This window comes from Penicillium lagena (assembly GCF_028827675.1).
Source record: "Penicillium lagena strain IBT 129212 chromosome Unknown utg000007l_segment0_segment0, whole genome shotgun sequence".
In the NCBI taxonomy this organism is placed as follows: Eukaryota; Fungi; Ascomycota; class Eurotiomycetes; order Eurotiales; family Aspergillaceae; genus Penicillium; species Penicillium lagena.
In genome coordinates, this window is record NW_026623228.1 from 1,440,697 (window position 1) to 1,467,192 (window position 26,496).

At 51.8% G+C, this 26,496-nt stretch overlaps 10 protein-coding genes across 10 annotated transcripts; 6 read left to right on the forward strand and 4 right to left on the reverse strand.

The window, feature by feature from the left end:
* Nucleotides 1–11: 11 nt before the first annotated feature.
* On the forward strand, nucleotides 12–2,039 carry N7510_010102 (uncharacterized protein; the record flags this gene model as incomplete). The annotated part of the gene is made up of 4 exons (XM_056982027.1): nucleotides 12–186; nucleotides 290–587; nucleotides 660–801; nucleotides 861–2,039. The coding sequence occupies 4 exons, from the start codon at nucleotides 12–14 to the stop codon at nucleotides 2,037–2,039; spliced, it is 1,794 nt and encodes a 597-aa protein (XP_056829863.1).
* A 347-nt stretch (nucleotides 2,040–2,386) lies between these two features.
* On the reverse strand, nucleotides 2,387–4,501 carry N7510_010103 (uncharacterized protein; the record flags this gene model as incomplete). The annotated part of the gene is made up of 1 exon (XM_056982028.1): nucleotides 2,387–4,501. The coding sequence occupies one exon, from the start codon at nucleotides 4,499–4,501 to the stop codon at nucleotides 2,387–2,389; it is 2,115 nt and encodes a 704-aa protein (XP_056829864.1).
* Nucleotides 4,502–4,862: 361 nt separating this feature from the next.
* On the reverse strand, nucleotides 4,863–6,779 carry N7510_010104 (ESCRT-II subunit protein VPS36; the record flags this gene model as incomplete). The annotated part of the gene is made up of 3 exons (XM_056982029.1): nucleotides 4,863–6,428; nucleotides 6,486–6,621; nucleotides 6,679–6,779. The coding sequence occupies 3 exons, from the start codon at nucleotides 6,777–6,779 to the stop codon at nucleotides 4,863–4,865; spliced, it is 1,803 nt and encodes a 600-aa protein (XP_056829865.1).
* A 772-nt stretch (nucleotides 6,780–7,551) lies between these two features.
* On the reverse strand, nucleotides 7,552–8,748 carry N7510_010105 (ankyrin repeat domain-containing protein; the record flags this gene model as incomplete). Its single annotated transcript, XM_056982030.1, has 1 exon — nucleotides 7,552–8,748. One exon carries the CDS (start codon nucleotides 8,746–8,748, stop codon nucleotides 7,552–7,554), a length of 1,197 nt encoding a protein of 398 aa, XP_056829866.1.
* On the reverse strand, nucleotides 8,745–10,791 carry N7510_010106 (ankyrin repeat domain-containing protein; the record flags this gene model as incomplete). Its single annotated transcript, XM_056982031.1, has 2 exons — nucleotides 8,745–10,161; nucleotides 10,232–10,791. 2 exons carry the CDS (start codon nucleotides 10,789–10,791, stop codon nucleotides 8,745–8,747), a joined length of 1,977 nt encoding a protein of 658 aa, XP_056829867.1.
* Nucleotides 10,792–13,698: 2,907 nt separating this feature from the next.
* N7510_010107 (uncharacterized protein) lies at nucleotides 13,699–15,335 on the forward strand (the record flags this gene model as incomplete). Its single annotated transcript, XM_056982032.1, has 3 exons — nucleotides 13,699–13,768; nucleotides 13,825–15,073; nucleotides 15,122–15,335. The coding sequence occupies 3 exons, from the start codon at nucleotides 13,699–13,701 to the stop codon at nucleotides 15,333–15,335; spliced, it is 1,533 nt and encodes a 510-aa protein (XP_056829868.1).
* A 1,235-nt stretch (nucleotides 15,336–16,570) lies between these two features.
* N7510_010108 (phosphatidylinositol-3-phosphate-binding protein BEM1) lies at nucleotides 16,571–18,593 on the forward strand (the record flags this gene model as incomplete). Its single annotated transcript, XM_056982033.1, has 4 exons — nucleotides 16,571–16,576; nucleotides 16,645–16,752; nucleotides 16,861–17,622; nucleotides 17,679–18,593. 4 exons carry the CDS (start codon nucleotides 16,571–16,573, stop codon nucleotides 18,591–18,593), a joined length of 1,791 nt encoding a protein of 596 aa, XP_056829869.1.
* Nucleotides 18,594–19,497: 904 nt separating this feature from the next.
* On the forward strand, nucleotides 19,498–21,460 carry N7510_010109 (AFG1/ZapE family ATPase; the record flags this gene model as incomplete). Its single annotated transcript, XM_056982034.1, has 4 exons — nucleotides 19,498–19,906; nucleotides 19,977–20,433; nucleotides 20,497–21,013; nucleotides 21,077–21,460. The coding sequence occupies 4 exons, from the start codon at nucleotides 19,498–19,500 to the stop codon at nucleotides 21,458–21,460; spliced, it is 1,767 nt and encodes a 588-aa protein (XP_056829870.1).
* Nucleotides 21,461–22,396: 936 nt separating this feature from the next.
* Nucleotides 22,397–23,970, forward strand: N7510_010110 (putative di-, tri-valent inorganic cation transporter; the record flags this gene model as incomplete). The annotated part of the gene is made up of 9 exons (XM_056982035.1): nucleotides 22,397–22,478; nucleotides 22,531–22,580; nucleotides 22,645–22,689; nucleotides 22,748–22,895; nucleotides 22,947–23,027; nucleotides 23,081–23,172; nucleotides 23,225–23,480; nucleotides 23,536–23,615; nucleotides 23,674–23,970. 9 exons carry the CDS (start codon nucleotides 22,397–22,399, stop codon nucleotides 23,968–23,970), a joined length of 1,131 nt encoding a protein of 376 aa, XP_056829871.1.
* Nucleotides 23,971–24,441: 471 nt separating this feature from the next.
* Nucleotides 24,442–26,444, forward strand: N7510_010111 (putative glutamyl-tRNA(Gln) amidotransferase subunit A; the record flags this gene model as incomplete). The annotated part of the gene is made up of 7 exons (XM_056982036.1): nucleotides 24,442–24,720; nucleotides 24,793–24,891; nucleotides 24,952–25,025; nucleotides 25,081–25,180; nucleotides 25,237–25,658; nucleotides 25,720–25,843; nucleotides 25,896–26,444. 7 exons carry the CDS (start codon nucleotides 24,442–24,444, stop codon nucleotides 26,442–26,444), a joined length of 1,647 nt encoding a protein of 548 aa, XP_056829872.1.
* Nucleotides 26,445–26,496: the final 52 nt, after the last annotated feature.

A 26,496-nucleotide genomic window follows, 5' to 3' on the forward strand; every position in this document is an offset into this window, starting at 1 on the left:
TTCCTGTTATCATGGATTCTCCCGAGAATCCATCCACAGCCCCCCAACCCACCAGCCCCGAAGTCACGCCCACCCAACTCAGCCCGTATGAGTTGGAGGTGCACAACCTGACCGCAAAGATATTCCTCAACCGGCCCGTCGAGGATCTCGTTCCCGTGCGGTATCTACGCATGGCGGACAGATTCTGTAAGTACCGATTCTATTTCGTCATCTCCGTTCTTACTTGTACCCACGCGCATATTCGCATCTACCAATAAAATAAAGAGAGACATTCCGCTGACAGAAACAGCAACTGTCCAACGCAGGGCTTGGATCTTCCGCACGGGCACTGAAGACGCCCGCACCGTCGACCTGGAAGAGTGGTCCATAGTCGACATCCGCTACAGAGGCGTCTTCAAAACCCTCGCCAAAGTCCCCTGCTTCGACAAGGGACTCTGGGACGGCGGAAGCGAGCTGTGCCGAGTTGAGCTGGACGCGAAGAAGCCGCGCGCGCAGGCGCAGGTTATCTACGCGCTTATGAATGAGATTGGCGATATGTTGGGGATTAAGAGGTCGATGAATGATGGGAAAGGCTACTTTTACCTCAGGTGTGTATCATTGGCAACCCATCGTCCGTGTTGCCTTTTGTTTGGCAGGTGGGCTGATTGAAATGCATGTAGACCGCGTCTGCTCTCTACACAGATGGAGTATTGGACCGGATACCGTGAGAAGCATAAGGACGGGCCCTTTGCGGAGGGGTTTCTGTCGCTAGACTTTGAGGGCGAGAGATATCGCGCCCTGCCGATTCTGCCTGTTTCAGTGGTATGTCTTTCATCAAATCACTCATGCCTGAGTATACAAACTGACAAAAAGGCCGTAAGACCATGGAGGAAGAATCCCTTCTCTCCTGCCTCCAAGGCAGGTTCAAGCTCATGCTCGGCCAACTGTTGCTTCATGTTCGACCCCTCCAACCCCCCGGTGACAAGCTGCCCGATCAAGAGATTTTTCTTTTGGGCCTGCACGGCTCGAAGCTGCATATCATGCGCGCTTTCTTCCCGGGCCAGAAGATGTCGAGTCTCTGGTGCAGACGCGAGGTTCCAGGTCCGGCACCGACTCTGCCATTGACTGCCTCGTCGCCAGCCTCTCCTGCAACGCCTACACCTTCTTCCGCGCACGTGGAGTACTTCACCCCCAATTCTACGCCAGCCGCTATCCCCGAAGAAGACGAAGAGGAGGAGGAGGAGGAGGAGGAGGAGGGGGAGAAGGAGCAACAGCTACACCGAGAAGAAGCGGAAGACGGACAGGAACGGGAACAAGAAAGAGGCCGCACTCGGCACCGCAGCAATAGCACGCGCTTCTACGCACCGCAGAACATCGAGCGTCTCCAAGAGCAACTCGCTCAAACAACGCTGAGAAGACTCGACAACGAGCCTAACATGCGGACGTTCCGCGTGCTCGCAACGCGCGAATACGAACTGTGGCAGAGCGACGATTTCGCAGCCGCCGTGCAAGCACTCGTAGCCCTGAACCTGTATCTACTGAGCGGGCAAGCGCGATGCGGCGCGCTGATGGATACATTCCGGCGACATCCGTTTCCCAATCCCGGCGGCGCCACTCCTACTATGCACGAGGAAGAAGAGGACGAGGACGAGACTGATGCTGAGGCTGACGAGCGGGTTAAGCGTGATCTAGAGATGGAAGTGCTGCGGCTTAGTGAATTGGAGGAGCGATTGCAGAGGGAGGAGAAGTACAGGAAGCGTGAGGATGAGGAGGCTGCTAGGTTGAGGGAGGCTATGCGGTGGAGTGATAGTGATCGCATCAGTAGTCTGCATGGGAGTAGGCAGCCCTGGTGGGATTTTGTGTGGAGAGATCGCGAGGAGATGATTATGTTGGGGAGGGAGACAGAGAGTGGGATTGAGACGGAGATGGAGGAAGGATTATCGGGGGAGAGGGATGGACTTGGGCGTAGGAGTGATGGTAATGAGCAGGAGAGCGTGGGTATGGATGAGAATCACTATGAGCATGATGGGGATCTGGATGCGGGCGTCGGAGATGACTGAATTTTGTTTTGTTCTTGTTTGCCTTGCTGGCGAGATCAAGCCCTAATACCTAGCGAGCGAATAATGTACGATACTGATGCAGAGCGTAAATCTAATCTTGTGTTTCTTTCATTCTGTCTACTTCTAGATATGACAGAAATGTAATCCGATATCATGCAGTGAGCAACATGGCTCAGGGGGTATATGATGGTATGGTATGAAGAGTCAAAAGGGAATGGAGTGCAGGGGTCAATCTCAGCCACCCCCCCAAAGAGAAAAAAACCTGCGAAATCAATCGCATGGCAAGAAGATCATAAGGTCATAAGCGGACATAAAAAAAAACAAGCACCTTTCCAGAGGTTCTTTCTTCACTGTCGATAGCGCCGCCTCTCCGACTCAAAGGCCGTAAATGCATCGATGCCGCGCCCGTCTGCGCCGCCGGTACGGAAGAACTCCGTTACCACTGCGATGGCGTAGCACGAGGCTGCGGTCGCGGTGCCTGCCAGGAGCATTCGCTGAAGCGCGGCGTGAGACGTTGATGATGAGGATGAGGATCTAGATTGCGAGAAAGTTGAAAGTTCAGCTTCATTCTTTGCAGCCGAAGAGGTCGGTGGCCACGGGGACCAATTGGGAGGCCCACCTGTAAACACGGTTTCCTGTCTTGTGACCACTCTGCTCTTGTTGTTCTTGGGGGTGGATTGGAATGAGTCGTGGCGGATGTGTTTGGCGATCTCGGCGTTGGCGGCTGCCAGTTCGGAAGAGTCTTGTGCACCAGGCATGGAAGATTCAAACTTGCGGAGGACCAGGATATCGCCGCCACCTGTGGCGATTTCGTAGCCGTCCCTTTGCAGCTGCTCTAGGTATGGCGTGAACTTGGAGGGGTTGTGGAGACGGGAGAGGACTTGGTTTGGTGTCCTGCTTTCGCCTGACCCGAAGAACGAGTCGGCCTCTGAAGCCGTCACCTGCTTCGATGTGACATCGTACGAGAGGATGCGATATGTGGCAGCAGCCTCAATATCCTGAACCAGGGCCTCGTTTTGGGCAAGGAAGTCCCCGACGCGGTCCTCTGAGCCGTCGAACCGCAGAGGCCGGAATTCGCGCTGCGACTCCTTGGAAGTGTAGCGGGCGTGAATGGCGCTGGCGGTCAACGCCTCGGCATTCACGCTGGCGGCCTCGGAAAGGAACTTGGCGACCAGTTCATCGCCGGGCATGCAGTCGACAGAGACGTTGGCGGCCTTGACGGGAGAAGGATGGGCCATCAGACCAGGCTGGAACTGTCCATCCTCAGCAGCGGCGGGATCGGCGATGAACTTTGCCTCCAGTTCACTCCCCGGAGGGCAGTCAATAGAGGCACCTTCATTTTGGGCCTCAAAGGTAATCATGGCCTCGATCTCACTGCCAGGCGAGCAATCAATGCTCGAGCTAGCCTTGGTGTCCGCCTCGAGATTCACAGAGGCGAACTGCGCCATGAATTGGGCATCCAGTTCGTTACCAGGAGGGCAGTCGACAGGGACATTGCTCGTGTTCATGTGTTGTCCAAACGCTTCCACGGGACGGCTTTGATCTTTTGTGGCGGCGGGGTGAGACATGAACATCGCTTCTAGCTCACTGCCGGGCGCGCACTCGATATTTGTGCGGTTGCTGAGTCCAGCGTCGGCGTTGAGCTCCTTCGTGCTAGCCTGCACCTGGAAGGCTCCAAGCTGGGGCTGGTCGTTTTCGGAGCGGACAGTCTCGGATACGAACAAGGCTTCCAATTCACTGCCGGGAGCACAGGTGATGTTGACGTTGGGCTTCGCTGCCTGGTCACCGGGCACGTGGGGTCGATATTGCGCATCATTGAAGCCGGACGGGTTGGAGAGGAAAGCAACCTCCAATTCGCTGCCGGGTGAGCAATCCACGGAGTTGGCACGGATTGTTGTGATGGGTTCTGGCTGCTGCGGCTTGAAGCTGCTGGGCTGGAACTGACCATCCTCAACCAAGGACGGGTTTGACACAAACTTGGCCTCGATTTCACTGCCGGGCGGGCAGTCCACAACATGTGATGATCCCGAATTCGGCGATCTCGGTGTCATTTGCCCGGTGACCGGATCATAGTCGAGAGCTGAGTGTTCGCCTCTCTTCGTTTGCCACATGGAGCGGATGTGCGTGGGTTTGTTGAGTAACGATTGGACGTAACCTGACCGCTTCCCATACGCCTGAAAGGGCTCCAGTTTGCGTCCGAAGACTGCACCAACGGGATCAGCGTTCAGCGCCTCCATACGCTGCTGCATCCGCTCGCGCTCTGCCTCCCAGAAGCTGCGCGTCGCAGACAGGTCTGAGAAGTTGGATCGAGATCGCCGAGTGCGGTCCTTCTGGTCACGTTGACTCCGTGCACAGCGATAGATACTGCGGGAATATTGTCTTGCCACCAACGGCGACAACGCAGGGCCGGCGTGGCGCGAGCCCGTTGATGCCGCCGCGGACATGGCGGCTGAGGAACTCATCGTGAATGAATTCCGGAGTGTCCACGAAAAGAGACACTCGAGTATGAACAATAATAGTATATGAAGAAGAAAGATGAATGATCTCTATGACAGGTCGGGTATTCTAGGGATATATAACAGCGGACAGGACAGGACAGGACCAGAGTCCTCCGACGCCGCGGGGAGTGCATCGATCGATCATCCGGGGTGAACCAATCAACGGTTGCAAGGAGCCTGACTCAGCCCAAACGTGACGTCACTGGGCAAGTCGCCCAAATCGCTCAAATCCTTCGCGCGTCATCGCTGACCCCTAGCAACCGCACGGTTCTGTTCATGTCGCAATTGGTGGGACCATGACTGCAACAAAGTCCGGCCTAGTATCTCATGCCCCGAGATGATTGGCCCAAAAGCGCAGCCCCTCGATGCCTTCTTCGCGACACAGAATTCCCCGGTCCTCCGCCATCTCTAGTTCCTCTGCGGCCACCCCGACGCTCCACTTGAACCGCTGTGCGGCCTCCTGGGCCGTCACCGCGCGTCCGAATTGGGCCCAGTCCCATGCGAGGGGCTCTTCTGGCGGGACTTGCCGCAGATCCTCCATCCAATCCTGGAGTTGGCGGAGTGTCTTATCGTCGCTCCAGTCGTATCGTTGGACCACCAACAACCCACTTTTGAATCGACGGAGTCGGACCGGCAGTTTTAGCTTCTCCCACAACTCCGCCGCCCGCTGGAAATCGGACGGGCTAACCAGCTCGACTCCATTGCGGGAGCGGTTAAAAACGGCCCACAGGTCGATCAGGCTCATAATTCCCCCTTCCCGGTATAAGATCCCCTTTCGGTCATCAGTCAGGTACTCGGCAAGGTTGCGGGATAGCTCAGACAAATAGAGATTCTCCGATCCTGACCGGAGCATGTCTTTGGTCGTCACCATCCCCAATGCAGCCGCAGACTCGGACAGGACGGCGTTGGTCTCTGCGGAGCCCTCGGTGCTGGCCATTCCAGACTCTCGTGAGAGGGTTTCTGCCAACGCAACGATCTGCTTTGCCGATGCCATCAGAGCCTCGAGATCTTCAAAGGCATTGCCGATCACCATCTCATTGTTCTTTCGGGCTTCAAACCCGCGCTGTTCCAGACCAGCAATTCCAACCCCCTGGGACCGTGGTGGTGCGGGCTGAGGGCTTTCAAATGATGTAGTTGCCGACACACTCGGCGAGGAAGTAGCCTGTGATGGTGGAGGTACTGGTGGTGCATTTTGAAGTAGCCACTTCCGCTGGATTAATGCATTCTTGAGCCGCTCGTGGAAAGTCTGTACCCCACCATCACGGAACGAAAGCTTGATGCTTTCACTGACTTCGGTGTTTGTAACTCGTGCCTGCTCGAAGAACGGCGCAGGGGAATCGGCACGGTTGCCAGCTGCAGTTGCGCCAGCCGATTTCAGAGGAGCACCGCACATCTCACACTCAACCAGAGATGGATGGTTCACAAAAGTACACCGTGGGCATGATACCGAACCGCCACGCTCCAAGGACCCGACAGATGAGCCGCCATTTGAATGAGTATGAAGTTCCGCCGTCACAGGGGGTTGAGAAGGTTCTCGACTTGATGCAGCAGCATTGATGGCTGCTTTGATGACTGTTGTAAACGGTGGTTTGATACCGCATGCCAGGCAGGGTGGTAGATGCGTCGCTGCAGTAGCCGTGGCAGGGTCAAAATTAGACGGGACGGGGTTGGAGAAGGAGCAGATCGGACAGATCCACGTTGCATTGACGGGCTTTGGGGAAGGAGATTTGGTAGTTTGCGACAGAGTCGACAATGACTTCACCGAGTGTAGGTTGGTCGATGATGATGGGACGGCAGGACTCGCGCTTGCGCTTCGGGACCCATTGGCTCGGTTGTTCTTTTGCGGCTTGGGATATATAGTGACCTTGGGGGAGGATTTGAAGAATCCTGCCTGAACGGAGTGTCAGTACTTGTCGTTCAGACCAAACAACACAAGAGGAACCCGCACCTGATACTCTGCTCGATCGATTTCCTTCAAGTCGATGCCCACCGAGTACTTCCGCGGCTCCTCTGCGGCGACATAGCACACACGATGAGATGTAAGGTAGGCATGGCCGTTCTGGTAGTTGGGGATCTTGTATTTGCTTTAATTCGCGAGTTAGTGATGGTCATGCGAGTCATCGCCAAAGAGGTCAACTCACCCTTCATACAAGCCCACGGCATCCTGGACAAAGAGGAGGGTCTCATCGGGCAACAGCAACGGCCGGAGAGCAGTGGTCAGGTCCAGAGCCTTGAAGAACATCTAGGAGGCTCAGCATCTCCAGTGCCGACGAAGTAGAGGGGTGTGGCTGATGGACTGGCGGAATGACGACCGATAACATGATAACGTAATCCTCAAGCGAGTGGGCCAGGACCAACCACAATGAACTCATCCTCGTTGGTAGTTAAACAATTGCTCATTAGTTCACCCTGCAGGCATAGTTATATCCAATCATCATCTGCGGCTGACACGCTACTGTCTATACAGATCAGGCTCTGTCGAGAAATTATTTTCTCAACTCTTTTCTTTCATTTAGCGTGATAACTGTCAGCTGTACGAGGTTAATAATATGACGGCACAAGGACGGCCAAAAATAGCCGCTAGGGACGTTGTTTCTGGCCGTTAATCTGTCACTCTTTCTGCTACCAGCCACACCGTCTAGGTCCACTCACTCCGTACTGTGAATTGGCCGCTGCTAGTCAGACTCCGACCTCAGCGCCGCAGTAGCTTTGTCGGAACCCTGGTCCAGCTTTGGAACCCCTCAGCAGTTCTGCCATTCAAAATGGCAGTCCTTCCCTTCCAGTGCCTCTTGTTCCGACGCAATTAACCGTCAGCCACGAGACCCTTGCCGACTCTTGCTTCGAACCCCTTTCCTTTCAAGGCGTGATGTTGAATTTCAACAATTTTCGACGGAGTGCCATATTTGGAAAGAGCCTTCTTCCGCTCGACGTACAAGTAAAGGAGATACGGTGAATCGGGTGGAGCCATCTAGCCAGTGAAATTTAAAAGGGTGCCAGAAAACACCACTCTCGCCTTACTCCACCAAATCTGCCTCCATCTTGCGTAAGAGATCCAAACTAGTCTGCCATTTTTGATCATTGAGAAACTCATCTTCGACCTCTGCTTCACTGGCACATTTTTTCTTGGCGTACATAAGCGGGGTCAACCCATCATAATCGGGCTCACAAAGGGAACGGACAGAATGATTTGGTAAAGACGCGACTAGCCGCTGACTGACAGTACCGTAAATGGCTGCATGGTGAAGTATGCTTTTGTTGCTGTGATCCTTGGCAAGTATGTTAAGGTTGAAATCTTGCAATACTTGAAGAACTTGACCGTCCTCCACAGAAGAGTGCATGCGGACATGAGCGAGGGTTTCACCCAAGCTGTTCGTCCACAATGGGTGAGCACCGTGTTCAATCAACAACTGACAAATTGCCCTTTTGTTCTCCAGGTGATATGATTTGAGGTAGATGCTGAGGGGCGAATCCCCCTCTTTATTGATAAAATTCGCGCTCTCTCCGTAATCCAGGAGAACATTAACCATCCTTGGATAACATAACGGTCTTTCAAGGTAGAAATGCAACAGGGATCTTCGGTGTTCTTGAGTGCATGTGCTCCAGCCTTGTTTTGCAAAGTGACTCAAGAGAATTGTGATTATTTGAATATTTTCTGAGCGTATGGCATAATGTAAAGTGCTGAGTCCTTGCGAATCCAAAGTGGAAGCGGAGGAAGGCTCCAAATGAAGCAGGTGGTTTGCAATTTCCTGGTCCCCCTTGAGACAGGCGATATGTAATGGCGTTTGCCCTTTATCATTGAGGACGGTCATTTGTGGAGACTTGTTTGCTAGCTTCGAGAAGAGAGTCATAGAGTGCTCTTTGCCGAAAGGAAGCAGGTGCATTGGTGTCTCTCCAATGATATTTTTCAAGCCAACTTCAATGTTGGGATGCCCGAGGAGAATATCGATAACCTCTATTCGCGCTTTTGTGACGGTGTGGTATATTTCAGCGGCATCTTCGTCTTCAGAGTCTTCTATCATATCTTTAAGGCTCTCAATCTTCCACCTGCCGTCAGACCACGCGTCTTGTACTCTGACGAAATCCGAAGGTTGTGAGGGAGACGTTTCGTCAAGGTCCAACACGAACTTACGGAGAGTGAGATGTAAAGGAGTATCGCCGTTCTGGCAGCGTAAGTTGACATCTGCTCCCTCAGAGAGAAAAAACCTTGTCATTCCTGGATGGCCTGCGAGTGCTGCAAAGTGTAGTGGGTTAGACCGTGAATTCTATGAGCAGACGAGGATCCTGGGTGATGGTCTTCCGGTGAATTTGTCATATCCCGCTGTTCTATCGTGTAGCCTCCACATCCCCTTTTCACTCCGATGTTGACGTCTGCCCCATTCCGAAGTAGCAATTTGGAGAGATTTTGATGCCCTTTGGCCACGGCATAATGAAGTGGTGTCATGTTATTCGAATCGCATGCGCTGAGACGTGAGTACTCGCAGTGGGAAAGAAGCAATTTTGTTACCTGAAGAGCTTTGTCCGTCCCAGCCATGGCAGCCAAGTGTAAGACATTTTGCTTCATGAAATTAAAAGCCCCAATTTTTGCTCCCATTTCGAGAAGACTCTGTGTGGCATGGATTGACATAGCCTCCACAGCGCTCAGCAGAGGTGTCTGACCTTTGTTGTCCACAAGCTCTAGATTTGCACCGTTGGCCACGAGGATTTGGAGCAAGCGCGTTTCGCGTTGATTAATGGCATGATGAAGTGAGGATTTCCCTTCACTATCCATGGCGTTGATGCCAGCATCTTTCTGCAGAAGGATTTCAACTGTGCTGGCTTGTTCATTCCTGATAGCCCAATGCAATGCAGTCTGACCATCGTCATCCCTGGTATCAATAAGATGACCTTCTTTCAAAAGGAGAAGTATACACTCGTCAAGGCCAAACCACGCTGCGGCATGTATCACAGAGACTTTGTTTAAAACTGTCCGGCTATATATTGGGAATAGGCGGTCTTCACGCAAGGCTTGAAGTGAGATTCTGAGTGTGAATTTACCTTTAAGAAATGCGTGTACCAAGTCTTCGATTTCATTGTACGCAAGCCGTGCATGGTGACCCCAATTTTCAGCAGAGTACGAGTAAAGCAGATACTCATTGTTACGGGCCAGGTACTCAGATAGTGATGCGGGAGGCTCTGTTCGAAAGACATTGAGAGAGAGGTAAGAAATGCACTTGGTGCTGAGTTGGAGGTGCGCGTCCGGGAAAAAATAAGCCCAATTATTTCCAAAATATTCCTGTGCAGTGTAGTGAGCCAGGCGTATACAGTCGGTTTGCTCATCAATGACAACCAGTCCTGCACATAGAGAGAGTAAGTCGTCTAAGTTCGTGAGATCGTCCTCATCAAACTCGGTTTTCCCAGGAATAATGGAAATGCCCTGTTGCAACTCAAGTGGTCTTAGTGGCCGTGATGCACACACAATCCAGGACAGGACTTCGTTTGCTTTTGAAACATTTCCAGGAGATTGACTTCTGATTCTGTCCAAGGTATTTTTGTATGCTGTATCCAGGCCACGAGGAAGGCTTCTCAATTGGATACGAACCTCATTTGGTGACATTTTATCTTCTTCAATCGAGCGAAGCTGCAAGCTGGCAAGTAAAAACCTTTTTCATCTTCAGTTCCTTTATTACAGAAGAAAAATACCTATGTTTGACTCACATTCCATCAGCTGCATCTATAATAGCAGTTAATATCTCGTCCTGTAGCTTAGGGTCCCCTTGGACACAACGAGGGAGATTTTGTAGTGAATTGTCGAGGAGACTCTTTAAATCCGTATTCTGTGCTTGAATTCTTAGAATTGGGCAAGTCTCAAAAATATCCACAATATCTGGATTATCTCTGGAAGTTGCAAGGAGGCCCACAGTATGCTCAACCTGAAACTCAGATAACTTGGCAACCATCAAGTGTTGCTGGCGAAGGGGTAGATGAGATTCGTCAAGTGCATCGATAACAAAGTAGACTTTGGAAAGATCAGAGATGACTAGTCGTAGAAGCTCTAAGATCTCCTCGAGGCTGAGATTACTCTCACTTTTTTTGTGCATCTCATAAAGAGATTTCAGTCTGGAGGGCAACGGCAGAGGACGAACGAGCTGCTTCAAGAAGCTTGCGAATATGTCCTCAATCGTCGTTTTCTCACGGTAGTTGCAGTAGAAAAAGGCAACTTGAACTGTGTCGTCATGCTGCGCCATACTCTGAAGTTCGTTGACCACGATAGACATCATGAGTGTCTTTCCCGTTCCCGGACTACCTAGACAAAGAAGAGTGCGCCAATCGCTGGTGCCATGATCTTGATGCAACCAGTTCTGGAACTCGTCAGTTTCTAAAAACCACTTTCCGGTACCATTATGCCGAAACTTGAGGGTATCGGCTTGCTTGGCGGCATAGTTGATTGGAGACAGCCAGTTCAGGAGGGTCTGACGGTCCTGGTCGTCGTGGCGTTGGACTAGATGCTCGATTCCTTCCTGAGTCAAATTTGTCAAGAGCTTTGTTTCATAAATTAGTTGACTATCACATGTTAGAATTAACCTCTAGAGACGTAGAAGGGTAGTCAATACCAATTAATATCAGCCAGAAAAAGGGTGAGGGCATTAATGCTTTCCCCCATGCGTCGTTGAAATTCAGTAATTTCAGCTCGGTCCCACGTAAATCTCTTCCAAATATACTGCAATGTGTCCTGGAAATTGAATATGTTGGTGTCAAGTTCGCGATGATTATCCAGCCTGTTCTGCATGTCTTCCAACACAATCTTGCATTTCTGTGAAATAGCATGCAGAACTTGTTTCTGCTCCTCATTGAGGCGCCGATCATAATTCTCAGTAGTCATAGGCTGCAGTAATTTTGCCAGCATTCCGACTCTAATTTGACATCAGTAAATGGCACCTCATTCATCCCAGTGTCCTGGATAGTTTACTCATCAGCAATAATCCTGTAGTGCGGCGGAGCATATTTGAATTGTTTACGCAGCTCATTCGTAAGATTGAGGATGGTAAGAATATCTCCCACGCCGTATCCAAAGCTAATCATGTTGTCAAAGACTCGCAGATACTCGAACTGAGGATTTGTTGGTAGAGGTTATTCACTAGTTTTCGCGGATTTTACTGAGAATCGGTGACTTTAAAGTGAAGCCACGCTAACAAAATATTGATGAACTGAAGCGCTGCAGAAAGCCTGCGTGTCAACTTATATCGATCGAGGGCTATAAGGAATACGTTCTGGGACCTTGCCCTGTCAGGGCGATTTGCTAGCGCTTAGAGAAGACTGACCGTTGGCCGACTAACAATAGATACGCCAGGCGCCTGATTGCAACAAAGGGTGAGGCGCGTAACCAGGACTCAGCCCCACCGAAAACCGTCGAATGGCACCGCTTCGGTATGACGCATCCTACAGCGCAGATTCACTTCCTCAGGCGATGAATATGAGCTCATGAACCCCGCTTCTTTCTCACCATGCGTCAGTAGGAGGGTGGCTGCCACCTCCCTGCGAGTCGGACGGCTTAGTGAACTGGCGCAGTACTAACCCCTCAGTAAAGACCGAACTAACGGGCGCTGAGACCATCTGACAGGATCTCCTCTCGATAAAATTCATGACTCATGCCTTATGATCGAATTAGACATAGATCGTCCGTTCTAGGAGATAGAATACGAGGTTAAAATGCCTTATCTCGAAATCTGTCCCGACATTCAGGCTAGTAGTGCCTTAAGACCATCCTGTCCCGCCGGGATTCTTCGATGTGATTTTTTTTTGCTATAATATTGTGAAAGAGAGGGTCAAGCTGCTAGTGCTTCACGGCTGTCTCCGGAGAAGATCATATTCAGAGGCGGTAGCATTTGAAGAAGAATTCTCACAGTTGTATGAATTAAGACTTGTTCCAAATGTTGAATGGTAAATAGCGCAATTTAGACAACTTGATAAAGAAATGTCCTAATACGGTTGATTCACACCCATTTACAGATCCGATGATACTCTAAACTATGTTGAATAGTTTATCTTCAATATGTTGGAAATTTATGTGTGGCGTTTAATTCACGGTGTTCTCAACTTCGCAACGTTTTCAACCTCGAGTGTCGGGCTTTGGCAAAGATCTTGAAGGAGCCTTAAGCGAAAGCATCGGCCGAGCTGTCATTAGCGATGCATCTCATTAATTGCCCTTTTAGAATAGCTTACCAGTCCAAAGGTTAAATCTACACTTGGCAATTCTTGGATGTACTTAGTTTCGCAGGAAAGCCGCATGAGCTGGGAGGGCTCGAGGTACCAGACTCTGTTTGTGGCGACATCTCCTTGTAAATGTTTAGGTCACTGTTAGTCTTCAGAATCAACACATCTATATACTGAGAATCAGCCCGGGATCAACTCAAAAATAGAACAAAAGAGAAGGGCAATAGTTAATGTCCCGGGTCTTGTTCCTAATCTTTTGGTCCGTGTGATTACATCGCCGATACTATCCTGCAGTATCTCTGAGTCCAGTTCCTCAAAGTCTCTTTGTCTTGTGGTACGTGCTTCGTTGTTGGGAAGCCCCGACCACACTTTGAAGGAGTGGCCACGGTGCAGGTCTGTAACAAAACCTTACTCCCAATAAGTTTGACGTGTAAAACATTATCCAGGCATTCTAGATATTTCCCATGATAAATGGTTTAATCACGCAAGTCATGACCCTCATTTCGCTCGGTAATTTGAAGCTAGGGAGGCGCTCCCATCCCCCCAAAGCCCATCGATATATGTGTAATAGAGTACCGCGCACATATAGCGAGTAGCTAAGAGAGCCTTGGATGAGGTCAGTGGTCGCCTTGGCCTAGACAGATCCTGATAAACTCCGATTGATAACCCGATAAGGGCGTACTCCGGAGAAACGGATATTCCGCCGCTTCGCTTGCCTCTGCACTTTCACTTTCTTCTCCCTTGCCATCACAATACGCCATCTTCTCCTACTCGCCCGCACGATTTCTCTCTCGTCTCACATATCTGATCGACCCCAGCCCGTAGCTCTCCTTATCTCTATCGCATCCATCCACTTTCTTTTCTCTCTCAAAGTCTCTCTTTCCTCTCTCTCTCTCCCAGCCTCGGCTAGGCTTCTCCCTTCTCAGTCTTCTCCCTCGTCCGTTTTGCATCTATTCTAGACATCCCACGGAATGAACTCCAGCGTCCCGCCGTGGCGTGCAACTGCCTCGCCTTCCAGCACATCTTTATTTCATCAGACTGGTAAGATCCTCTCCTTGACCGACTTTTTCATCGGGATCATGCTGATGACTGTATAGCACCTCCAGCCTATATCCCGGTGCAAGCACGCCGTAGCCTGACTTCTAATAAGTCTACCCACACAGCCTCCAACGGATTTGCCGCTCAGCCGACCATGCCTACGACAGCCGACTCCGAGCGAAAGCGGATCGAGTTCCCACCGGCTGTACGATCGTATGTGCAGCGATGCTTTGCGCCAGAAAACCAGATCGCAAGTGTTAGCAATGCAGAAATGCAAGAGAAGTTGAAAAATGTCATCACCAACGCGGCGGAGTCCAACCAACTGGAATCCATCGACTGGGAACGGCTAGCACTCCCCCAGGTGATGGTCCAGAATGAGCGCAACAAGATTCTGGCCAACCCCAGTATCTCGAACTGGGCTGCTGCCGGACAACCATCCTCGCCGCACAAGAGAAAATCCATGGAGGGCCACCAGCCGGAGACCAGCTCGCCACCGTGGAGGAAAGCTAATCATCGCAGAGGTTTCGAAGATCGAGTCACTTACCCACCCACAGAAAAGAGGCAGCGCTTGACCCTGGACGACTCTAGTAAGTCCAAAGCTAATTTGGAAATGAGAAAGAAACGCTTCGAGGGCGCCGGAAGTGGCTATGGCTCCCCCTACTCCCCATCTCCTGCGCACTCTCCGGTCCAAAGTGCCGCTGCCGACCAGGGCCCGGTGGTTGGTCGCTGCCAAACCCTGGAGAAGAATTATTTCCGTTTGACGTCTGCTCCCAATCCGGACACTGTCCGTCCACTCGTGGTGCTGGAAAAGACCCTGGATCTCCTGAAGAAAAAATGGAGACAAGAGGCCAACTACGGGTACATCTGTGACCAGTTCAAATCCCTCCGCCAGGACTTGACAGTGCAGCACATCCGGACCGAGTTCACGGTGCTTGTGTACGAAATCCACGCGCGGATTGCCTTGGAGAAGGGGGATCTTGGTGAGTATAACCAGTGCCAGACGCAGCTGCGGGTGCTGTACGCGCAGCAGCTGGGCGGCCACCCAACGGAGTTCAAGGCGTATCGTATTCTCTATTTCATTTACACCCGCAACTGGACGGCCATGAATGACGCCCTGGCCGATGTGACCGCCGCAGACAGGCAAGACCCGGCCGTTAAGCATGCCCTGGAGGTTCGGTCCGTCCTGGCGCTGGGCAACTACCATCGGTTCTTTCAGTTGTATCTCGACACACCGAATATGGGGGCGTATCTGATGGACATGTTTGTTGACCGCGAACGCCTCTCCGCGCTGGCCGTTATCTGTAGAGTGTGAGTCTCCTCCCCCGTCCCTCCCGAGGCATAGCTGATTCTTGATAGGTACAAACCCGACGTCACTATTCGGTTCATCACGGAGGAACTCGGCTTCGAGTCTGATGAGCAGACCGCCCGGTTCATCCTAGATCATGCGTCGGACACCCTTCTCGAGGAGCGGGAGGGGTCCGTGAGACTATTGACCGGCAAAGCGGGCCAGGTCTTTGAACGAGCCAAGTCCGAAGCCCACCGCGTCGTCGACATTAAAGGGCAGATCTAGTTTTCTTTCATCCCCGCATTCCACAAGAACCCGGCGTTTCTTCTGGCGCCACTTTTCATTCTGCTTGTTCCCTTTTCTTTTCTGCATTCCCACTTTTACCCGGTCTGTCCACCTGACCACCCAATAAGGGCTCGCGATGATACTAATACCCCCGACGGCATCTTCTTTTGTGTGTGATTCTCCGTTCCTGGCGTTGTGATATGGGGGAGGATGTGTGGTACATCCATGGTAGCGCAGACAACTAGTCTCTTTCACGCACTTCTCTCCCTTTTTTTCACACCGTATACTCAGTATAGTAAACCATTCATTTATTTCCGTGGATCCGAATCCTGCCCCGCCACGTGGGTCCCACAATCCAGTGGCGCATTCATTCTTTCGCTATGTGTGTGAGACGGTAATAATAGTGGCAACAGTCTCGAAATTCTAGAATTCGACAGGTACACGCGCCTGTGTCGAGTTGTGGCCCGCCAGGCTGGCCTGATCGCTTTGTTAGTCCCGAAGGGTTCAGCACCACTGACATCATAGCTTGTAAGGGGCAAGGATCCGCAGAGTTGCTCAGCTGTGATGTACCAGCAAGTCCCTAGTTCTTCAGCTCTCACCAACCCTCGAGGACTCCGTGTTCATTGCGATCGCGACTACATCTCCCGCGGTCGCACAATAACCATGCAGGCGATCGGCAGAGTGCAGATTTTCTCTTGTCTGCCGATCCGAGTGACTTGCGATGGATAAGGAACCGAGTGAGCCACGGGACCGGGGTTGGCTAACCGCGGATGAATGGGAGTGGGGTTTGAGGGGGAAAGAAGTCAGTGGTTTTCCTCGAGACACGAATCGTGAACGGAGGAGTATGTCGAGGAGGGCGTAGTTAAGCGCTGACTGCATGGGGCGCTGGACCACTCCCCTGGGAGTTGGTATAGGTGAGGATAGGGCCATGCGATTGGTGATATAGTTGTCGAATCTTCTTTTGGCCCCTTTGTTGCCGCTGAAGAATTAATTATTTAGCCTACCTCATATTGTAAACCACACTTAGCGTACTTCACATCTTTGGATCCCGCCGGCTGTGTGGTTGGAACCGCAATACACTTGCTGCCAGTTGCTGCCAAAAAAAAAAAAAAGGCCTCGTCGTCTCTCTCCCCTCCTCTCCCTTCGCCTCCCTCTTCTTCTTTCGTCTTTCTTTCTTTCTCCCTGTCTCCCTTCCATCTCAACGCCAGCTTCCTTGCTCAGGATACGGCTTCAGCATGAAGGTGCGTTTGGATGCCCAGAGCCCCGAATCTTACAGCCACGTAATTAACTCCTCCACCACTCACTTCAGGCCATCCGACGCTCCTTGAAGGGCGGCGAGAAAGATCCCAAGCACCACCACCACCACCACATCTCCATCACCCCCAAGTCCGCGCTGGCCATTCTGCCCCCGAAGAAGGTGAGTCTGGCCCTCCTCAAGTGTTGATTATTCGCTTGGCCCTGTCCTGCCCTTGCGTCCCACTTGGCCTTACCGCCCGGGCTGACCCCCATTCTTTCCTCGCGCTAGGTGATCAAAGCCCTCTACGATTACAAGCCCGACCCCGGTAACACCCAGGAATTGGCCTTCAGCAAAGGCGACTTCTTCCACGTGATCAGCCGCGAGGACGACTCCGACTGGTACGAGGCCTGCAACCCGCTCATCCCAACCGCCAGGGGGTTGGTGCCCGTCTCCTTTTTCGAGATCATCGGCAAAAACGAACGAGATAGTGGGGGCTCCGTCGACCAGAAAAAAGAGTCCCACGATTCAGGCTTCGCCGACCGAAACCCTCCTTTTCACTCCGCCTCCGACTCCTCCTCATCCATCAACACCCGCCAGGCCGGTTTCAGGATGTCCGCCCTCGGAAAGGGCCAGGGCGCCATGGTCTACGGCATCGTTCAGTATGATTTCCAGGCCGAACGCCCCGACGAGCTCGACGCCAAGGCTGGCGAGGCTATTATCGTCATCGCTCAGTCCAATCCGGAGTGGTTTGTCGCGAAACCGATCGGGCGTCTCGGTGGCCCCGGCCTCATTCCCGTTTCCTTCATCGAGCTGCGCGACATGCAGTCTGGACAGGCTGTGACTGATCCGCTCGAGGCGGTGCGACGGGCCGGCGTGCCCAAGGTGGAAGAGTGGAAGAAGATGACGGCCGAATACAAAAATAGCAGCATCACACTGGGCAAGATTGAAGCCGGCGGTGGCGGTACCATGCTGGCTGTCGGTGCTGGCATGGAGAAGATGTCACTGAGTGGCCAGAGTCCTGGCCATATGAGCCAAAATGGGAACTCTTATGTGAGTGCTTGTTTTCTGTCTGTGCGCGTTGAGGCAATGCTAACCACCCGACACAGGGCTATCACCAGCGCGACGGCAGCAAAGGAACCATGGCTGGACAAGCACCCATGTCCCAGACTCCACAAAACTACATGCTGGCACCCGTGGCCGCGTCGATCCCGCGCTACTGCTTCGACAACGACAAGTACTGGTATATCATCGAGGCGAAGATGGAGGATGGCCGCTGCTGGGAACTGTCGCGGTACTATCACGACTTTTACGATTTCCAGATCGCCCTCTTGACCCAATTCGAGGACGAGGCCGGCAACCGAGGCCGGCCACGGACTCTCCCCTTCATGCCGGGCCCGGTGACCCATGTGACAGACGCGATTTCCAACGGCCGACGACAGAACCTGGATGAGTACATCAAGAAGCTCTTGGGCATGCCGCCGCACATTGCGCGGTGCCAACTAGTCCGACAACTGTTCGCCCCACGCCAAGGGGACTTTGAAATCGACCCCAACGCCTTTGGCGAGGAGGCCCGGTACTCGGACAACTCACACCACTCCGCCGGCATGGAGCAGAGCATATCCCACCAGTCCTCGCTGACCCAGATGAACGCACCCCAAGACCGGGCCTCGCAGCAACAGCAGCGCGCCCAAGGGGGCCCCGGCCCCTTCAGCAACGGCGGCCCGCCAGCCATGAACCGCCAGCCCAGCTCGCTGACCCAGGTCTCGTCGAGCTCGGGCTCCCAGGCGATGAAAGTCAAGGTCTTCTTCCAGGACGACCTGATTGCCATCCGCATTCCGTCCGGAGTCAGCATGCAGCATCTCAAGGACAAGCTGTCGGATCGCCTCAAGATCCAAGAGGAGATCATCGTGCAGTACCGCGACGAGTCCTCAGGCTCCTACGTCGATCTGATCTCCGACCAGGACCTCGAAAATGCCATGCAGCGGAATACCAAGCTGACTCTCTTCGTCAGCATCGCCTAATCAACCAACCAATCAACAAAGAATGCCTTTCTTTTTTCTCCCGATGATAGAATTTGTTCATGCTCGACTTGACTTGACTTGCAATCCGCTTGCCACCCTTCTGCTTTGTCTATTGTGCTTTTTTTTGCAACGAGTTACGGTGCATTTGGCGTTTTGGGGTTGTTCGTTTTTCGAGCCCTTCCCATCATCATTATCATCATCATCCTTTTTTATGAGCGACATTCGACTGGTTCCTGCCGGAGGGAGCGATGACAAGAGCGCGATTTTGTTACGAATATGATGCGTGATGTACGGCCATGGTTTTTATCTTCTTGTGATTTGTTTCCATTTTCTGCACCTTTCTCCTGACATCTACTTTTCTTTTGTCAATGACTTTGTCTGGGCTGTTCTTTGCCGTCTGATCTATATTCGAGTCTGGATCCCCTTGGGCTTTTTGCTGCTGCGGTGACGTGTACATATCCTCTTTTCCCTTCTCATCTCAGTGCATATAGGTAGTGTTCTGGTATACTTTGTCCTCCCACTCTCACGGTGTAGTCAGTCTATTGTCCGCCGATCCAAACCCGAGTTTAGTCATCTGACCCCGATGCAACGGGGCGGATTTGTTTGGTCTCAGGAACGAGATAGAAATGACGCAAACACTAGGCTATTTGCTTTGTTGCATTAATAAATCTTGCGGATTCATTCAAGCGTTCCCAGTGGGTTTACTTTTCGGGTTGCCACTTACTTGGATCGGGTGCCAGATTTGCCCCCGATACTTTTCATCCTCCGGTAGAACACAATTCCCGCAAACACTACCTTACCTCGGTTACACATCTCACCGTGCGATCCGCACCCAACGCCGTGCGCACTCCTCCCGCATCCTCTAATTTCCTGACGGAGAGGCAAAGCTACCATACCAATCCCAATGAGCAGGCCGTCCGCTAAGCTCTGCGCCGACTGCCTCCCCGGGGCGCTGCGGTCGTCTTCGCCACGGGGCGTGCGTCCGGCTGTGACGCTGCAAAGTGCGGCAGCTCGCGAACGGCCATATTCCACCGACTGGAGGAGGGCTGTGCAAGTTGAGAACACGCGCTGGAGACAACCTTCTTCCTCTGGTTCGGTGGTCGGGTGTGGTGTCTCGTCGCCACCACTTGTTGCGACGCGCGCACCACTGCTGCGAGGGAGGGGGTTGGCTACCGTTCGCGCGGATGCTGCTACGGAGGTGGAGACTGTCACGAAAAAGGAGACTGCGGCTGCGCAGCCGACGGATGGGCCGTTGAAAGAGTATGAGATTCGTGTGCAGGAGGGGAGATTGCGGGATGATTCGTATCAGAGAGGTGGGTTGGTCTGATTGATGGGAGGGAGAGTCAAATGTCGAAAACGAATACTAACAATCGTGATTGACAGGCATCGTCGAGAGTCTACAGTCCCTATTCGAAGCTCTGAAAGGATACCACGCCCCCAAAGTCATCCACCCCAGCGTCGAGTCCCTGGACCTGCAAGCAAAGAAGTCATTCTTCGGTTCGTTGTTCAACCGCGGCAACGCAGCCAAGGCCGCCGCACGCTCCGTCCCCGAGAACCTGCCCAAGGGACTGTACATGTATGGCGATGTGGGGTGTGGCAAGACCATGCTGATGGACCTGTTGTTTGACACGCTCCCACCAAACATCACGGCCAAAACGCGGATTCATTTCCATAATTTCATGCAGGATGTCCATAAGCGTATGCATGTTGTCAAAATGCAGTATGGGAATGACTTTGACGCGCTGCCGATGGTTGCGGCGGATATTGCGGAGACGGCGAGCGTGCTTTGCTTTGATGAGTTCCAGTGTACGGATGTTGCTGATGCCATGATCTTGCGGAGGTATGATTCTTCACATCCTCTCCCCTAATGACAGCCAGCAAAACCTATACTGACGCACGTCAGACTTCTCGAATCCCTCATGTCCCACGGCGTGGTCCTCGTCACAACATCCAACCGCCACCCGGACGACCTGTACAAAAACGGCATCCAGCGCGAATCCTTCATTCCCTGCATCAACCTCCTCAAATCCTCTTTGAACGTCATAAACCTCAACTCGCCAACAGACTACCGCAAGATCCCCCGCCCACCCGCAGCGGTATATCACCACCCCCTAGGCGAGGACGCGGAGCGCCACGCGAAGAAATGGTTTGATTTCCTGGGCGATCCGATCAATGACCCTCCACACCCGGCTACGCAGCATGTTTGGGGACGGAATATCCAGGTTCCGTTGGCGAGCGGTAAGGCTGCGCAGTTTACCTTTCAGCAGCTGATCGGGGCTGCTACTGGCGCAGCAGATTATCTGGAGTTGGTGCGCCATTACGATGCGTTTATTGTTACGGATGTACCGTCTATGAGCCATAACCAGCGTGATCTAGCTAGACGGTTCATTACTTTCATTGACGCGGTCTATGAAAGCAGGGTACGCAACCCCTCCCGCCCCCTTTTATAATCATCATAGGCTAACAAGGAAACATAAAAACAGGCAAAACTAGTCCTAACAACCGAAGTCCCTCTCTCAAACATCTTCCTCTCCAATACCGACGTCAAGAACTCCCTGAAGGGCAAGGACAAGGGCGATGGCAATAACGCCGACGACGACCACTCTGACATCTCAGACGCAATGCGCAACCTCATGGATGACCTGGGCATGTCTGTACAAGCACTCAAGAATTCCTCTATCTTCAGCGGCGACGAGGAACGCTTCGCTTTTGCGCGGGCGTTGTCCCGTCTGTCCGAGATGGGGAGTCGGGAGTGGGTTGAGCGTGGTGTGGCTGTTCCTGGTGGTGGGGTGAGTGAGAGTGAGTCTATGGAGGAGAGGAAGGCGTGGATGAAGACTAGGTCGCATTGGAGTGAGGATAATATGTGATGTGATGTAATTAGATGTTGGTGTGGGTGTAAATTTCGAGGGTTGGGATGGGGGTTGGTTGTATTTAGAGATATACCGTGCATATAGATATACATTTTTTTTATATCACTTTTATTTTTCGTATTCGTTTTTTCCCCTCCTATGTATACACACTTCGATTGGAAACTTCCAAGGTTGGTTGACTACCCTTAGGCTATAGCTTAAGATCTACTTTCAGATCCCCATATCAAGTTAGGTCAAATCCGACTTCAAGTCATTGATCTTGTTCTGTACTACTTGATTGTGCCATATCGGGAAGTCCTCCAGTCTGGCATTCTTCGCTTAGCGATCTGCACAGAGTAAGCTTAATCAAGACGCGTTATTGAAGGTCGGGATATTGCCAGAGCCCCTGTAGAATTCTCCGTTGCTCTTCCTTGATTCATGGAGCGGTTGCGTCGCAAGTCTATGCGAAACCCTAATTGACACCAGCAGCTGACTCGCAAGCACTTTTTGAACAAATTCAATCGGATATTTTGCCGAAATAAATAGCATGCTTGATGCAACTGATTTTAGTAACGTCTGTCCGGACATCGCGCACCCTCCGCTAGGGATCCCGCATACCAGCGTCGTCCTCACATACTTGGCTGCGGCAGGCCCCTCCAACGCTGATCTAGAGTTACACGACCGCCACTGACATCGCGACACCAGCCGTGGTTTTCCTGACTACCTTGTGGGAAAGCATTCGGAGTGTTTGGACATAGTACTCTCGGCTATGTCTCTCCTCTCTTGTTGACAACTGTTTCCGAGTTTCTGGTCAGAGTGAGTACTCTCCACCGTCTTTGGGACATATCCGCAGACCATCGGGCCCTTTTTGTTAATTTTTTCGCAAGAAATTTACTTGCTTGATCTCAATCCCTGGGCACTCAGTCAGTCCTAATCGGGGGTTTCACCTTCACAATGCCCTTTCGCCTGTCGCGCTCGACGCGCTTGATGGTTGTAATTGGCATCTCGACCTGCTTCTTTCTCGGCGAAATCTCTGGTCTGCCACTACATTTTCATGTGATCCGGAAAGTACACGCTGACTCAAATAGTGGGCTTTTACACGCATTCGCTAGCGCTCATAGCAGATGCTTTTCACTATGTATGTGATTGCAACAGCCACCTGCACCCGCAAGATATCGTAGTATTTTGCTGATTCTTCCTAGTTGAATGATCTGGTTGGATTTGTGATTGCCCTCGTGGCTTTGAAGGTATACCTCGACAAAATCTCGTGAAAGACCAAGTGGTCATCTAATCCGCGCCTCTTAGATCTCCGAGAGTGATGAAGCGCCCAAAGGCCTGTCCTTCGGTTGGCAGCGAGCTCAGCTTCTGGCTTCCTTTTTCAATGGCGTGCTCTTGTTTGCGCTGGGTATCAGTATCTTGTTGCAGGCAATCGAGCGGTTTATCTCCCTGCACCGTGAGTTTCTTCTTGCTGCTGTAATGGAAATCTAGCTAAAATAGAATCCAGGCGTTGAGAATCCCAAACTTATGTTCATTGTTGGGAGCATCGGTCTAGGCCTCAATATCATTAGCGCAGTATTCTTGCATGGTAGGTTGTTTGTTGACTTGACCACGCATCACCAGGCCACTAACTGTCTGAAGAGCATGACCACGGCCATGCCCATGCCTCGTCGCCATCGGTAGAAGATCCAATTTCACCGAGTAGTGACATTTGTGACGATTCTCTCTCCAAGGTGTGTTGTCATTCCACCCCATGAGATATCTACTGACAAGGTCACTTCACAGCATCATAACCATAAGCACCATAGTTCTGAAAAGCTCCGCTCTTCAGTGACTGGTAGCCATGATCATAGCCATGGCCATGGTGATCTCGGAACGTGGGGAGTTCTTCTGCATGTTATTTGTGATGCCGCAAACAACCTCGGCGTCATGATTGCTGCTTTGGTCATCTGGTTCGCCAAGTATGATGGTCGGTACTACGCAGATCCAGGTGTAAGTATGGGGATCGCAATGATGATTATGCTATCATCTCTCCCGCTGGGTAAGATGATCCGCTTTCCAGATAAGCGCAGCAACCTAACATGGCATACATCTAGTTCGGAGATCTGGACTCATTCTGCTGGAAAGTGTACCGACGGGAGTGGATATGAAGGATGTGCAACACGACTTGGAGCAGGTAAGTAATGTGTTTATCCGCCTTCGTTGGTTCTTTGGATATTAACGACTTTGACAAGGTCCCCGGTGTCCACTCCATCCATGAATTGCACATCTGGCGCCTAAACCAACACAAATCACTTGCCTCAGTACATGTAGTAGTTAACGACCTCTCAGTTACCAACTTCTTGAAAACGGCCAAGATTATCAATGAGTGTTTCCACGCGTATGGCATTCATTCGACAACGCTGCAACCCGAAATACTTGCGGGGGTAGACCATGGCAGTATGACTCTCGCCACAAAGGATCAGAGATCGAGTCCCCGTTGCCAGATTGTTTGTGGGGCAGTGTGCGAGGAGTTGACTTGCTGTGGGTAACTAGCCCTTAGTTCGTTCTTGGGCGGTCGTGAGGTTTTAATTGTCCTTATTCATGGCTACTATGGGGGACCAAGTTATTCATCGATGAAGTAACGCTCTCTCGTTATACAGTAAATGAACTCTTTTTTGGGTTCAACAATAAATGCCATTCGACGTGATCAATATTAGCATAACAGTTGGGGTGCTGGGCATAGATAACAACGGAATTTCTCCGCGGATGATCGTCAAATAACTAGCGTATGATAAGACAAGTATGAACCCTCACGAGTAGATGCGGGGGTCTCCGCTCGGCTGTGATGACTAGGGATATGTACTCTGGCTCCGAGATAGGAGCAGCTTGGCCCGGTGCGGGGATTGAGGAAATGAGGAGAATTAATATGCTCTTATGTTCCCACATCCCTCTTGACTTCACTCTACTCAACACCTGTAGATGCCGCCCTGTCCTAAAAACAAACAACCTCTACAATCATCATGTCGCTCCAGAGCTGGGAAATGAAAGCCCAGAAAGGTAGAGACATCTTACAAAACTCCATTCCAAAACAATGGCTTCTCTCCGCCGATAAGCTCCCGCCCGCAACACAGAAGAATGTCATGGCCTTTCCACGGCAGAGCGGATTGCTCAGTGAGCGTGAGCTCAGTATCACCGACATGCCTGCCACGGTACTGGTGGCGGAGATGGGGAAGGGCAGTCTCACGGCCGAGGAAGTGGTTGTCGCATTCTTGAAGAGGGCCGTTCTGGGGCATCAGCTGGTGAATAACCCTCAATTTTCCCCCCTACTTTTCAATGATGCGTCGCTGACGTTCTCGCGTGCCCCCATATAGCTGAATTTTGCGACGGAGTTTATGGCTGATGAGGCTATTGCTCGCGCTAAAGAATTGGATGCTTATTACCAGAAGACGGGGAAATTGATTGGCCCTCTAGTGGGTTCATCCTGTTTGTAGAGTTCTATTCGGAGAACTAATAATACAACCAACGCGCAGCATGGTGTCCCTATTAGCGTCAAAGAGCACATTGGCTTCAAGAACCGCACCTGCAATACAGGATACGTCTCTTGGTATGGGGTGATCATGAAAGGAAAAGAGAAAGAGGAGTTGACAACAACATCACAGGATCGACAAGGTTACGCCAGAAGATGCGATGCTGCTACAGTTGCTTGCAAACGCAGGAGCCATATTTCACGTGCGAACAAACCAACCTCAGTCCCTGATGGTAAGCTCTAATCTGATGCTTCTTCCGACATGTAACCCTAGACTAAAATACAACAGCACCTTTGCTGCAGCAACAACATCACTGGCCAGACACTCAACCCGCACAACCGTGAACTTACCCCCGGCGGCTCTTCAGGTGGCGAAGGCGCCTCAATGGGCTTCTGCTGTGCGCCACTAGGCATTGGCACAGATATCGGCGGGTCGATCCGATGCCCTGCAGCGTTTTGCGGCGTTTATGGGTTCCGGCCCACAGCACTGCGCAACCCGCTTGTAGGCATCAAGGTTGCCGCGGTGGGCCAGGAGTCTATTCGCGGTGTCGTAGGGCCATTAGCAAGTCGCTCTTTGGAGGATCTGGAGTTGTTCCAGCGTGTTGTACTGGACCAGGAGCCATGGGATGTCGATACGTCCTTAGTCCCCCTTCCGTGGAAGAGGGTGATTCCGAGCAGGGATTTTACTATTGCTATTATGTGGGATGACGGGTAAGTTACATCACTATCCTTAACTTAGTTTCAGTTCTTTGAACTAACATATTACATACAGCTGTGTCCGACCTCATCCGCCCATCACCCGAGCTCTACGCCTTGCGCGAGACAAGTTGGTGGCAGCTGGTATCAAAGTCGTGGATTGGGAACCATACAACCACGACCATGGCTGGGAAATCATAGTGAGTTTCATTCATCCAATTCCTCAAACTCAAGTTAAAAAAAGATATCAAGTCGTCCCTCTACTACCCCGATGCGGCCACCCTCCAACACAAACAACTCCAAGCAAGCGGCGAGCCTGCCCGCCCACTAAGCGACTGGTCTTTCTCCTACAGCAAAGGCAAGACTCTCACGCATCACGAAACATGGGCCCTCCAAGAAGCGCGGGATATCTACCGCGACGAGTACCATGCGCTTCTCAAACGGCGCGGCGTGGACTTCATTCTTGGTCCTGCGTATCCGGCTGCGGCTGCTGTGTTGGGAGAGTCACATTACTGGAACTATACGGCTATCTGGAACGTGTTGGATCTACCAGCTGCCGTTTTCCCTTCGGGGCTGGTTGTTGATAGTGAGTTAGACAAACTAACGGCTCATGATGCGAAGTATATACCACGAAGCGAGACAGATGAGAGGGAATGGAAGAAGTACCAAGGCCCCGACAGGTATGAGAAGGCACCAGTGGCGCTGCAGATTGCTGGGAGACATTTCAAGGACGAGGAGACTCTGGCCGCGGCTAGGGTTGTTGAGGATGTTGTGAATGGTGCGAAGGAATCAAAACTTTAGTTTGCTAGATCACTGAGCAGCTCGAAGCCTTGAATTGCAAAAACATTGAGTC